Source organism: Ctenopharyngodon idella, chromosome 5, assembly GCF_019924925.1.
Source record: "Ctenopharyngodon idella isolate HZGC_01 chromosome 5, HZGC01, whole genome shotgun sequence".
Taxonomy (NCBI): domain Eukaryota; kingdom Metazoa; phylum Chordata; class Actinopteri; order Cypriniformes; family Xenocyprididae; genus Ctenopharyngodon; species Ctenopharyngodon idella.
In genome coordinates, this window is record NC_067224.1 from 17902030 (window position 1) to 17916528 (window position 14499).

General features: G+C 36.8%; 2 protein-coding genes across 3 annotated transcripts in view; both read left to right on the forward strand.

Moving 5' to 3' along the window:
• Positions 1–14499, forward strand: part of poc5 (POC5 centriolar protein homolog (Chlamydomonas)) — a 703663-nt gene that overhangs the window by 557451 nt on the left and 131713 nt on the right. The gene's annotated exons all lie outside the window — the stretch shown is intronic.
• The window catches only part of ssbp2a (single stranded DNA binding protein 2a), a 36265-nt gene that overhangs the window by 20522 nt on the left and 1244 nt on the right, over positions 1–14499 (forward strand). Inside the window, exons 5-14 of one of the 2 annotated variants that reach the window (XM_051893460.1) lie at positions 9349–9426; positions 10845–10904; positions 10998–11058; positions 11340–11407; positions 11511–11578; positions 11716–11764; positions 11852–11887; positions 12001–12055; positions 14176–14246; positions 14326–14404. In XM_051893460.1, coding sequence (XP_051749420.1) covers positions 9349–9426; positions 10845–10904; positions 10998–11058; positions 11340–11407; positions 11511–11578; positions 11716–11764; positions 11852–11887; positions 12001–12055; positions 14176–14246; positions 14326–14404 — 625 coding nt within the window. The remainder of the gene's footprint in view (positions 1–9348; positions 9427–10844; positions 10905–10997; positions 11059–11339; positions 11408–11510; positions 11579–11715; positions 11765–11851; positions 11888–12000; positions 12056–14175; positions 14247–14325; positions 14405–14499) is intronic. The other variant, XM_051893461.1, reaches the window with a different exon arrangement.

Below are 14499 nucleotides of genomic sequence, written 5' to 3' on the forward strand. Positions count from 1 at the left end.
AATACTTACAACACATTCTGGTTAAACATTCATGAAACAGTTGTGTCCAGTCATGCAATCTCAGCCTGAATAGCAAATATGTGAAATGTGAATGTGAAAACCGCGTTTTTAAAGTAGGTGTAAAATGGAAGTTGGGATGATCTTTTCCTCCTATCCGAGTGAAAACACCTTCTTGAACAGGAAACAGGACTGTATTTTGTTCTTCGGGAATTGTTTGGACCGTTGTGGTTTGCTATTGTTGTGATCTCATGTGAGTAACGGATTGTCCTTCCCTCATGCCAGTAAACACCTCATCTGAGAAGAGATATCGTTGCAAGAGGGAGGGCACAATTTATTTCATGGTGACGTTAAAGGCTGAACTTATTTTAACTTGAGCTCCACATTTTTAGAACAGCGTATCATGCACTAGACATAAGACACAAGATGATAGACACAAGATTGCCAGTTACTTTGTTGTTGCTCCAGCAATTAAAATTGTTCCAAACAAAGCCACAGCAGAATCAACTGTTGAGCCTCCAAGCAACAGGAGTAGCATTCCTGAATGAATCAGTGTTGTTGAACGAATTGGTTGAGTGAAAGATTCAATGATTCACTCATAAAGACAGTTGGTGGCTGTGTCCAAAATCACATGCTCTCTTGAGCAGGTACTTTTTTTGTATAAGTAATTACTTAACACCCGCTAAAAAAAGTATGCTCTATATGTAAATGTACATTCTAGTATGAATGTAATCTGGACGTGCTACATAAGCCATTTGTCATTATCATGTGACCTACCAGCATCAGTTGCGTCACTTCACTGCCATTTATAAATCCTCTCCTGTGGCCTCGTGGGATAGTAAAGTGTCCATCGTGTGCACACTTCCGAATCTTTCCAGCCGGGTTCTTTTTACCTGCTCTTTTATGAGTACTTTGAATTCAGACATACTAGTAGGGAAGTGTGCGATTTCGGATGTAGCTGCTTATTAGTTACTGAATGAATCAGGGATTTTGATCAAATTTCTTTCTATCTTTGATATTCATTGTTGCCAGTGCTTAAATATATTTTAAGAATCAGCATCATTTTTTTACCCTTTAAATGAACAATCTCAATGCTCTTCTAAAATCATAATAATTTATACAACAGTTAGTGATAACTGTTTAGGCTAAGTACACAGTGAAGTAAACTACTAAACCGTGTTATAATACTTACAACACATTCTGGTTAAACATTCATGCAACAGTTGTGTCCAGTCATGCAATCTCAGCCTGAATAGCAAATCATAAGTAACAGATCTGCTACGCTGCTGTTGAATATTGCTGCTGCTGTTGCTGCAGAACAAGTATGGACTACTGCTAATAGATACACACAGACACGCCACTGTGAACATATAAGATATGCTGCTGCTGCATGAATAGACATACATAAATCATGTAACAGATCTTGGCATGTGGAGCTGAGGGAGGTGGAGGGTTTCAGAGGAACTCTGAAAGCGCTGGACTAGCTTAGAGCAAACAATGAACCAGGACCTATGCTTGTGCCAACTAGAGTTTCATGACTGATATTTTACTGTCAACCTGGAAACTGAAAATACAAATTGGCAAATTACTTGATGAGGAACTACCCATTTTGATTGGGATTGAATATACTAAAACATAAATGTGAAATTGTGGGGTGTTTTTTGTTTACTCTTTTCCCTTTAATTAACAAAACTGTTGTATAGAAATGCAATATATTATACACTCCAATATCACACTGTGATGTTATTCCTGACAATCTATAAAGCTTTAGTAAATACTGAATATAATGACATTTGTAGATATGTAGGTTAGCTAAAACTACAAACGATTTGATTATTCAGCACCATTTAATAAATCAGCAAATCCTGAGCAAATCCTGTGTCGAGTTCTGATAAGCTTTTAACATATTGTCTTTACATGCACATCCTTAATATTCCCTATTGATGTTCTCCTGTATGGCTTAGGGCTAGACTCATCTGCACTTTCATTTTCTTTGTGTTCGCACAGAGTAGAACACAAACAGCAGCAAATTAAACATGAGAGGAAGAGGGGAAGCACGACAGCATGAAATAGCTTATAATATTATGCAGCCTATTCAAGCATGTTAATGAAGATTTTCACCCCTGAATGGAGAGAGATATTTCACACAGTGTACCCACATTCAAGCTTGGATTATCGCAGCTACACTGAATGAATAGTGCAGCCTACATTTGCTTTTTTTGTTTTTCTTAAATGTTTATCTCTTGCCAAAAAAACTGAGGTGCTCCAGATTTTGATTTTCACTTTAAAATGTGCAGTTCAATGACTTTCATAATACATTGTTCTAATAAGATCTGACAAGCATGGCTTAGTGGTCTATTTTTTTCTTCTGTTTTTGAATTTGTACATTTTTACATTTTCACATTTTAGTTTGACAGAAATGAGGTTAGCACTTCTTATGGATAATGATGATGATAATGATAATAATAATAATGTTATATTTTATATAATATTGTGACATCATTGCACGATGTACTCAATAAAACAATAAAAAATCAAATATTTATTTACACAATATTATTTAACATTACATAATATATCATCTTACATTATCAAGATAAGCCTATGTTGAATAATAATATACGTTTGTAGTCTGATTTATGTTTTTATGTATATTATAAATGTATATTATAAATAACAATTATCCTTTGTTAACTGTCACTCCCCTTTTTGAACAACTTAATGGTTAAGTTCATGAATGCTTTGGAATACAGACCTAAAGTTGGTCTCTTTTTAAAGAAGATACTCAGCAGATTATTGTATGCAAATGTACTGAACTAAACATTTTTCATTTTATACAAAATATATATTTTACAAAATAATTTGGACTCTAAAATTGCTAGAAAATCAAAGCCATATGTCTAACCAAATCTGAAGTTGATTGCACAAAAATTGAGCCCACTAAGGCCCGGTTTCACAGACATGGCTTAGATTAAGCCAGGATTAGGCCTTAGTTCAATTAGGGCATTTAAGTAGCTTTTATAAACGTACCTTAGAAAGAAAAAAAAAAAACATTACTGGTGTGCAAGTTGCTTTCAGTTAAGACAGCTCAAACATGCATTTTAGTCTAGGACTAGGCTTAAAGGATTAGTTCACTTTAAAATGAAAATTACGCCAAGATTTACTTGCCCTCAAGCCATCCTAGGTGTATATGACTTTCTTCTTTCTGATGAACACAATCGGAGTTATATTAATAAAGCATCCAAGCTTTATAATGGCAGTGAACGGGGGGCTTCTGGGGGTTAATAAAGGCCTTCTGAAGCGAAGCGATGCATTTGTGTAAGAAAAATATCCATATTTAACAAGTTGTAAAGTAAAATATCCATTTTTAACTTAGGGAAAAAGCGTAACTGACGCTACGTAAGTTGCGTAAGTTTTTCTGTAAGTTGAATACGGAAGTGAGATATTCGCTTGTTGAATACGGATGGCTTGAGGGTGAGTAAATCTTAGGGTAATTTTCATTTTGAAGTGAGCTAATCCTTTAAGCCTTGTCTGTGAAACCAGGGGTAAATGTTTTTACCATAAAGCAATATGCAATTTCAAAACGGTTTTCACAGAATGAATTTTAAGCTTTCAATTGATACCTAATTTATAACAAAAATATGTGATGGGGAAAAAGGAAATAAAAAAGTGCGCCAAGTACCCTGGAACACTGAAAATTAACAGGCTATTTCTGCAAACAAACATATGTCTAATTGCTAGTACTTGTTCCCCTGTGTTGTTTGGGCCAGTGTGAAAGGTGATTGGCATGATGGGGAGAATCCTTGTGTATTTAATCTCAATATGGTCTGATGCACAATATGAGCCAGGGTACTTTTACACACTGAATTCGTATGCACAAACAGATGCACACACATATTCTCAGAGGTTCCTGTAATGTCTGTCTGGCTGTGTTCCAGAGGCCTAGAGGTGGACTCAGGGAGGAGTGAGTTAGCAGCTGGGCAGGGTGTTCATTGCGGGTTAACTGAAAACACTGGTGTCCTGAAGTAACCCCCTTACACACACAGAAGCAAACAAACCGGTTGGTTAAAGTCTGCCATCTGTAAAGCAGAGAATGTTTCCAGCAGAGAGAGAGACAGCAGGAGAGGAGATGTGGTGAGGATGACCTCATCACTGCATTAGATTAGACTGCAGATATTATGGGAAAGGTTGTCTGGTGGGTATAGGACTGCATCATTACCCAGGAGGCTTCTGGCTCCATCCTTAACACACAACGCGTGTTCTAAGTTTCCATTCTAATGTTGTGCCTTAAGGGGTCGTTTTTAAAAATGCAAAATGCAGGACAGTGGAATGTGAAAACCGCGTTTTTAAAGTAGGTGTAAAACGGAAGTTGGGATGATCTTTTCCTCCTATCCGAGTGAAAACATCTTCTTGAACAGGAAACAGGACTGTATTTTGTTCTTCGGGAATTGTTTGGACCGTTGTGGTTTGCTATTGTTGTGATCTCATGTGAGTAACGGATTGTCCTTCCCTCATGCCAGTAAACACCTCATCTGAGAAGAGATATCGTTGCAAGAGGGAGGGCACAATTTATTTCATGGTGACGTTAAAGGCTGAACTTATTTTAACTTGAGCTCCACATTTTTAGAACAGCGTATCATGCACTAGACGTAAGACACAAGATGATAGACACAAGATTGCCAGTTACTTTGTTGTTGCTCCAGCAATTAAAATTGTTCCAAACAAAGCCACAGCAGAATCAACTGTTGAGCCTCCAAGCAACAGGAGTAGCATTCCTGAATGAATCAGTGTTGTTGAACGAATTGGTTGAGTGAAAGATTCAATGATTCACTCATGAAGACAGTTGGTGGCTGTGTCCGAAATCACATAGTCTCTTGAGCAGGTACTTATTTTGAGTAAGTAATTACTTAACAATCGCTAAAAAAAAGTATGCTCTATGTGTAAATGTACATTCTAGTATGAATGTAATCTGGATGTGCTACATAAGCCATTTATCATTATCATGTAACCTACCAGCATCACTTGCGTCGATTCACTGCCATTTATAAATCCTCTCCTGTGGCCTCGTGGGATAGTAAAGTGTCCATCGTGTGCACACTTCAGAATCTTTCCAGCCGGGTACTTTTTACCTGCTCTTTTATGAGTACTTTGAATTCAGACATACTAGTAGGGAAGTGTGCGATTTCTGATGTAGCTGCTTATTAGTTACTGAATGAATCAGGGATTTTGATCAAATCAGTTGAATAAATGACTCAATGAGTAGCTTATAAAGACAGTCACTTATCACCACCTACTGGCATAACAACAACACTGCAGAAGGAGTCACTGAAAACCCCCACCACTAATCACTACAGATTACACTACGATACATAAAATGGCCCAACCAGCGAAAGTCCCATATTCTATTTAGGACAGGATGGAAATTAGACATTTACACTGCCCGGACAAAAAAAAAAAAAAAAAAAAGTCGCTGTTTGGATTTTAATAGGCAGATACTTAAGAGTCTATGGATGGATCATTATTACAGTGATTATTATTTTTCTAGCATGTTATATGTTTGGCAACGGTTCTTTTAATTCTAAAAGATAAAGTGTGTAGCTTTTTATTTCTTAAACAACCATGTATTGAGATGTATCACGGCCATATTCCAGGATGACAATGTCAAGATTCATCAGGCTCAAATTGTGAAAGAATTGTTGGGAGGGAGCATGAAGAATCATTTTCACACATATGAATTGGCACTGACCTTAACCTCAGTGTAAGTTTTTGGGATGTGCTGGAGTAGACTTTACAGAGTGCTCACCTCTTGCATTGTCAATACAAGATCTTGACCAAAAAATGATGCACATCTCGATGGAAATAAATGTTGTAATGTTTTTCCATCAAGGGGTGCATCAATTTTTGGTCAAGATCTTGTATTGACAATGCAAGAGGTGAGCACTCTGTAAAGTCTACTCCAGCACATCCCAAAGACTTTCAATGAAATTAAGGTCTGGACTCAGAGGTGCCAATTCATGTGTTAAAAGGATTCTTCATGCTCTCTGAAACATTCTTTAACAATTTTAACAATGGTGAATGTTGACATTGTCATCTTGGAATATGACTGTGATGTGTCTTCCTACATGGTTGTTTAAGAAATGAAAAGCTACACACTCCATCTTTAAGGGTTAAAAGAACCGTTTCCAAACATATAACATGCTAGAAACATAATAATCACTGTAATAATGATCCATTCATAGATTCTTAAGTATTTGCCTATTAAAATCCAAACAGTGACTTTTTTTTTTTTTTTTTTGGCCGGGCAGTGTATTTTCTACACTATAAATCCACTTTCAATTGTTTTTGTTTTGGAGCAAAACTTTTCTGCATTTCCATTGGCTTTCAACATTGTCCAATGGCATGATGGGATAAATGAATGGAGGGAGCGAGAGAGAGATTAATAGAGGGACTATAGAGACTTCCTTCCTGTCTGTATCATTGATATATTTCCTGTTATATAGGTCTGTCTGTATTCTCAGCTGGCTTTAAAGTCTACTCTTCCCATCCTATACACATGGCTCAGGTTCAGCTGTCACTATAGTGTATCTCTGTTGTCTCTCAATGGAGCTTATGTAACAAGTCACATGCTTAAAAGAACAGATGTGATAATGAGAGCAAAAGAAGTCATAGCGAACTGGCATTGTTATTTGATTAAATTTCATTTCCTTAATTCTAAATGTTGCTTTATTTTAGAAAAAATTTGGAGTGTGAATTTGATGTTTTTGTATTTCAATACATTTCAATATCTCAATTTCTCTCAAGTTAACTTTGGATTGTTTGGTTAGTAACATGTATGGCACTCTTTGTTTCATTGTTGAAATTGAATTCCAGTTTTGCTTTACCCTTTTCGTCCTCCATGTAAGAGTTCTTACAACCTGGATCAAACTTTTTTTGTTTCTCTAATTTGAGCTGAATAGATTTATTTCTCTGAGTGTGAGGACTAGAGATGTTGTCCTGATGCAGCTGATGAGAAAGTCTAGACAAGGGGACTTGCCATTCTACCCACGTTTCTGTAATGAGTAGAGAAATGAGTCTCTCTACCCAGCCAGCCACTGGAGGAATCTCTCTGACACACACACACATATACACACTGCCTCCTTATTGCAGACAGAAGGAGCAAATCTAATAAATATGGAAATGTATGAACTTAGAGACAGAGAGCTACTGGCTTAAACCTTAAGAATCTGGAACATATCGGTCATGTATATAGTAAAGCTGTTTCTTTACGAAGTATGAAAGGAAACACTCAAAGATTTAAGATAAATCAATTTAGGATAAATAATTTCCATTGCACTTGTATAGTATACATTTTAGACAACTGCAACTTGTCATGTCTGGACTTCTGAGTAAGAGGGATAAGATTTACATCTGGGTAGATTTGGTGGAAAGACTGTTCCCAAAATGTGTCTGTGTGAAAATCAAGAAAACATGTCTGGTGCATATTTCACCTCAAAATTAAATGGATAACATAAGAAACAATATTTTACATAAAGAATATTAAGCCTGTTTTAGGTTCATTATGATATTTTCACAACAATTAAGCACTTTTTACTCCCAAATTCTTATTACTATAATACGTCTGGATGCTGTAATTTTGTTTTTTTCTAATTATCTATTGTTCTCAATGATTCTCATAAGACTTCCATTACTGTAAAAGGCAATTTTATTGTACAGTAATTATTTTTATTATTTTTAACTAAAACAAGCATAAAGGCAGTTTAAAAATACTACTATCATATAAAGATACTTTTCAGTGTAAAAATTGTTTTTTCACACAATTTTCCCTTTTTTTTTTTTTTTTTTTTTGGTTTTGGGGATGAAATCTAGTATGACCCAGACACATTCTTGGTCATTTTCATCCTACTGTAATCACTGCTGGGCACACAGTAGAGTAGAGGTGTGATTGGAGGGCGTCCAGACTGCCATCATTTACCACCAGGGTTCATGGCACCTGGTTTGGCATGGTGAGGTAACTGCCATCAGTGTATGTGGGGGCAAACAGGGGAAAGCAGTTGTTTCTGTTCCATTTCCAGTGAGTAGAAAGCCTAAACCGCCAGTGAAACTGTAGTACACCAACACTAGTGCTGTTAATTATTCAGTGGACAAAATGTGTTTGCCAGGAGGTGCAACTTCTCAGTGTCTATGTCTTCCCACTGTTTCATATTTCCTCCCATTGTTCAACCCTCAGGTTTGTGTGCATGCGTGTGTCATTGCTGGACCACGTGATGTCAGATGTGAGGTTTAAAAGCATAGCTCACCCAAAAATGATTAAAAAAAAATGTACTCACCCCCATGTCATTCCAAACCTGTATGACTTTTTTTGCTTGTGGAACACAAAAGAAGATGCTTTGAAGAATGTTGGTAACTAAACAGTTTAGGTTCCCACTGACTTCCGTTGTATGTCTTTTTCTTTTTTTTACATAGAATGGGAGTCAATGGGAACCGAAACTGTTTAATTATCAACATTCTTCAAAATATCCTTTTTTTTTTTTTGTGTTCCATAGAAGAAAAAAGTCAGAGGTTTGTAATGACATGAGGGTGAGTAAATCATGACTGGATTTTCATTTATGTGTGGACTGCCCCTTTAAGCTGTTAAATCTACGTGCTGATGGCTGTGTGCCTCTGCTGCGAGAAAAGCTCAAATAAAAGTCTTACTTAGAAATACTTTATGCTCTTTATGTTAAATGTGGTCACAGTGTGCCTGCTTATTGTATAGAGACTTTTGTATGTGATTTTGCAGTGTATAGTAACTTGTCTGGCCATAAGAAAAGAGTAATAATCATTATACAGCACTGATGCTGAAAATCATTTTTTGTTTATTGCACTGGCTCTTCAAAATGTCCATTCATTTTCAGGTTATGTATACAGTATGTTGTTATCAAAGTGATATATTACATGTGAAATCCTGCTCCTCTTTCTCAATTTTCCTGTGTCCTTTATGTTTGGCTATTTCAACTGTGTGTGTGTGTGTGTGTGTGTGTGTGTGTGTGTGTGTGTGTGTGTGTCCGTGCGCGCTTGTTTTCATGATTTATGAGGACACAAATTTGTATAATGACATGGGTATTACACTGGTATTACGACGTAATCATGACATGAGGACATTTCATAAGTCCTCATATTTAAAATAGCTTTAAAAACATACTAAACAATGTTTTATTAAAAATGTTTTCTGTGATGGGTAGGTTTAGGGGTAGAGGTAGTGTAGAATGTACAGTTTGTACAGTATAAAAACCATTACGCCTATGGAATGTCCTCACTTTGATAGCAAAACAAACCTGTGTGTGTGTGTGTGTGTGTGTGTGTGTCCTGTAGAGTGCAGCAGCAACACAGAGTCCAGTGATTGGAAGTCCTCCTGGAGACGGTATGCCTTTGCCCCCGGGATTTTTCCAGGTACACACACATAAATTAGAAGTATTGCACTTTTTTCACATAGCTCACAAATCTGATTTGATAAACATGAGTGTTTTTTTCTTTAACTTCATTATATTGAAATATCTTATTGATTAAAAATCACTGAATGACAGTTTTTTAAATGTCTAAAACAGGATTATACCACAACAAACAAGCACCATGTTAAAAAAAAAATCAGATAATGTAGGTGTGGAAAACTGAATACAAAGAAATTCTTTTCTTCCTCTGTGATTGACAGTTGAACTGGGGAGACTGTGCTGAGTCAGGGGAGATTATGAATGAACGGGCAATTAAATATTTATTCAGGCTAAGAAAACTATATGTGGATGTCTATAACAGCAAATTATGGAAAAATTTCCATACTTTGATTTTTTAATTGGAAAGAGAAGATGTGTGTCTTTTCAATTATTTGTTTAATTATCTGTTATAATGTGCTATTTTTGAAGGAGGATTTCGAGCGCATAAACACTGGGCTGTGTGTACGTCAGTTAAAATGCACTAGAACATAAATTGATTAACTGTCAGCAGGCAGTCTGAGAGCTGCTGTCCTGCCTGAGGTGTATTGACAATCGCTCATTGATGGTCTTAAACTCCGAGTTTGAATCCAGCCGTCAGCTCTAACAATCCTTATTTCAGTTCTCCTCTCAAACTCACTCAGTTTGATCCGGTTTTACCTTAACCAACCTTCTGAGATATCTGCTTTAAACATCACATATATAGCATGGTTCAGTATACATCTGTTGAAACAGCACTTGCCTTCACATATTGAAGTCGATGTTTGCAAGCCATTTGACATCCATTGTTTGGTGTATTATGAGTAAAACAGGATATTTATTCATTGAGATTTTGGATTTAGTGATTAAAAATAGGCGTTATTTTCCAGAATGGAGTCAAACCTGAATGTGAGATTGGTAAAATAATGCCTACATATCTTATCTAATAGCCTGGCCAAACAAATTTTTCATTGGAATAATGTGCATCAATGAATCATTCATAATAAGACCAAGAATATGCATTTAAAAAGCAAAATTATTTTTGATTCATGTTGACTTGGAAAGAGATGCTGTACAATCACTCAGTAGACTTCTTATTGCATTACTGTAATTATGCTTTTGCTGTTTTACATTGAGGGATGAATTGAAGCCACATATTGTATGTTGATGATAAAGTTTAACCCAGACAGGTTTGACATCAGCATTAAAGTTGAACATCTGTAAGACTTAATAACAAATTCAAAATAGAAATGCAGTGTTGCCATCTGGTGGTGTGATTTATGGTACCATTTGCTCTGGTTTTCCTGCTGGGTGAACCATGAAGGATTTGTGTTCAGTTCTTGAAAATGTATGTGTGATATAGACTGAATTGATCAATTGTTCCCTGTCCTTGTGTTTCCTCAGCAGTTTATGTCTCCTCGATACCCAGGTGGGCCCAGAGGCTCTCTCAGAATACCCAATCAGGTATTTTCACTCATATATTCTGCTTTTTGGGAACTAGGTTTTCATTCCACGCATTATAATGACTGATACTTCAATTTGATTTGTTTTGAACAGGCTTTGGGGCCTGGGAACCAGCCTCTCCTACCCAGTGGGATGGATCCTACCAGACAGCCAGGTATTTAAAATACTAACAACCGTACGATCAAGTCAACACAGATACTTCTACTTCTGCCTTTGTGTGATTATTTATGAAATACTTTGACTAATTTGATTGTGTGTGCAGCTATCGAATTGATCTTATTTTACCTTATTTAAATCCATTCAACAATTGCCAGATTTCCCTCTATAATTACAGAAATTGTGAAAAGAGTCTGTAGATTCTGTAAAAGCCATAATAATACATTAAACTATGGCATATATGAAGCAACCTCTTTGCTTCATTTGCCCATTTGTAAGGCCATCCCAGCATGAGTGGGCCTATGCAGCGGATGACCCCTCGAGGAATGGTTCCTATTGGACCACAGGTGAGTTAACCATGAAAAATTAGGTAAAAGTGTGTAAGCATGTTACTGTGTTCACAAACTTGAATGTATTGTAATGTATTATATTGGGTAATTGACGTTCCAGAATTATGGTGGTGGGATGAGACCTCCCCTAAATGCCCTAATGGGACCCGGAATGCCTGGGATTAACATGTAATTTTATTCACTTCACAGTTCATCAACATCATCATCAAATACTTAATAACAATCATTAAGTCAGAATTGTACTACACTAATGTACTACTGTATAAATTGTATAAAACTGTATATTTGTATGCTATTGTGTAAAGGGGTCCTGCAGGAGGAAGACCATGGCCCAATCCTCCAAATAACAATTCGGTTAGTTCTCAACATGGCATGATAATTGATCAGAAGTCTTGTATCCTAAACAATATAAATACCAGTACATTCTCTTTCTCCCTTCAGATCCCTTATTCATCTGCATCTCCAGGCAATTATTCGGTAGGTAATGTAATGCTGTCTTATTAAGGTGTCTTTGGGACAGTACCTTGTCTTAGGTAACTTTGGGTAACACACTCTGGTCATTTGAATAAGCAGAATCAGTGTGTTTGCAGGGTCCCCCACCAGGAGGAGGCCCTCCCGGCACACCCATCATGCCCAGTCCTGCAGGTAAATGTTTTAAATCTTTTTTATCTTAGTTTTTCCTTTGCTTTTTTTCATGTACAAACAACAACACTAGCTATGTTTCCATCACCCTGTTTTTTTTGCTCATTTTGAAGTATCGTTTCAGAAACGAGTGATGGAAATGCCAAATTTTGTAATTCGCAAAAAAGTTTTTACACTTGCTTAAGGTGGTTTTTGACTTGTGCGAAAAAAGAGTTAATGCGAATAATGGGAGATGGAAACACATTTACCGATTCTGACTTAGCGAACATTAAACCCACGTGACTAATCAACTGTTTCCGCTGATGGTGTTTTATTTACTGTTGGTTACCAATACCACCATCATCCACTCGAACTTGATGGAAACGCACCTAATTCACATTTGTTTTTTTTCTTGTTTTTGTGTTTTTTTGTGAACTTTGAAAAGATTCGCTTCATGTTTGGATGGAAACCCTGCTATTGTCAAAACGATACCCGCTCACACAGATCCTCAAAAACAAAAGCTGTATTATTCATGCCAGGCCAGTAGTTGGCGATGTCATTTTATAAAGAAGACTAAACACGTAATATGCATGCATGCGCATGATGTCACCGTTTTCACAAATTCACATTTGTGAACATGGACCACAAAACCCAGTCATAAGGGTCAATTTTTTTAAATTGAGATTTATACATCTGAAAGCTGAATAAATAAGCTTTCCATTGATGTATGGTTTGTTAGGATAGGGCAATATTTGAAAATCTGGAATCTGACCCTGACAGCAACATAGTGACGGCCCAGATCTGGCCCATATCTGGTCCGCGTCTAATCCATATGTACCAGATGTGGGCCGGATCTGGGCCACACTATGTTGCTGTCTGGGGAGGGTGCAAAGAACTCAAAATATTGAGAAAATCGCCTTTAAAGATGTCCAAATGAAGTCCTTAACAATGCATATCCACTCACAAAAATACATTTTCTATATATTTATGGTAGGAAATTTACAAAATATCTTCATGGAACATGATCTTTACTTAATATCCTAATGATTTTTGGCATAAAAGAAAAATCAATAATTTTGACTCATACAATGTATTGTTGGCTATTGCTACAAATATACCCGTGCGACTTGTGACTGGTTTTGTGGTCGAGGGTCACATTTTTATAGTTTACACAGAGACGATAATAACAGAATAGTTTTCAAAAATGTACACTTTTAAACCCATTTTCAAAAGTTTGTGTTTTCAGGCCCCCAAAATGCTGTTGTTGCGTAAATGAATGGCCAAAACGCATATAAAGTTTTTCGTTTTTAGTTGAAAACGGTGTCGTGTAAAACGGCCCCTAAAATTCCATCCACTTGGAGGATATCAAGCATGTTTCATATATTTTGAGCTGATTTTAGGAAACATATTGTTTTCATTTGTCACTTGTCTCCTAGTAATAAGCCACGTTTCTGGGGGAGTTATTTTTGGAATGACTTGAAAATCTGGTAGTGTGTGATCCTCATTCATTTAGTGTATGGTTCTCAGTATTTCTCTGTAACCATTTACAAAGTTGTCAACGTGTTTGATACATAGTGCTTTAAAAGATAATGACTGTTTAGATTTTAAAAGTCCTGCCGTGTATTCCAACCTTTAGCAACATTTGCTAACAGTATTGGAATCAGCTGAGGGTTAGTCAATATTCCTGTGAGTTGCTGCTATGATATTAGGCTTGTTCGACTTGATGCAGCGCTGCACAGACCGATCGGCAGCTGACTTGAAGCAGTGCATGCCGGTGAGAAATTTTGTCCGACTTGAGACAGCGCTGACACCATGTATGCAAATGCAGCACAAGCGTCTCTACGTGAAGCAGAAAGTGTCCGACTTCACGTCTCCGTTTTCAGCTCCTCCCCGACTGCACGCGGCTACTCTCACCGATCGGTTGCATCCATCCTCAGCCGATGTCGAACACACCTGTTATGTAGTGTTACACATCAGTCAACAAGGTTTTATTTCAGTTAGCATTAGCACAAAAACTAGTAGCAGCCTATGTATATGCTAAACAGCAGGAAATGCACTGCATTGTTTACACATACCAAGTCGGTTCTTTTGTCTTTAGTTAATAAAGGAAAAAACTAATGTGTGATGTACAATATTGATTTTAGAGTCAAACAACTCGAGTGACAACATGTACACCATGATCAGCTCAGTCCCTCCAAATGGAAACAGACCAAATGTGAGTCTTTTTTTTTTTTTTTTAAATAAATAAGAACATATGAAGTTATATTGTTTTCTTATGGTATGTTTCCTTTCAGTTTCCTTTAGGTTCAGGTGCTGATGGCCCGATAGGCAGCATGGCAGGCATGGAGCCTCATCATATAAATGGTTCATTAGGTAGGACAGATTTAACTGCCTCAGCACAATGCCAATGTATACATATTTTTCCATCCATTTGCACATTCTCGCCTCTCAGTGAATACTTAAACGTC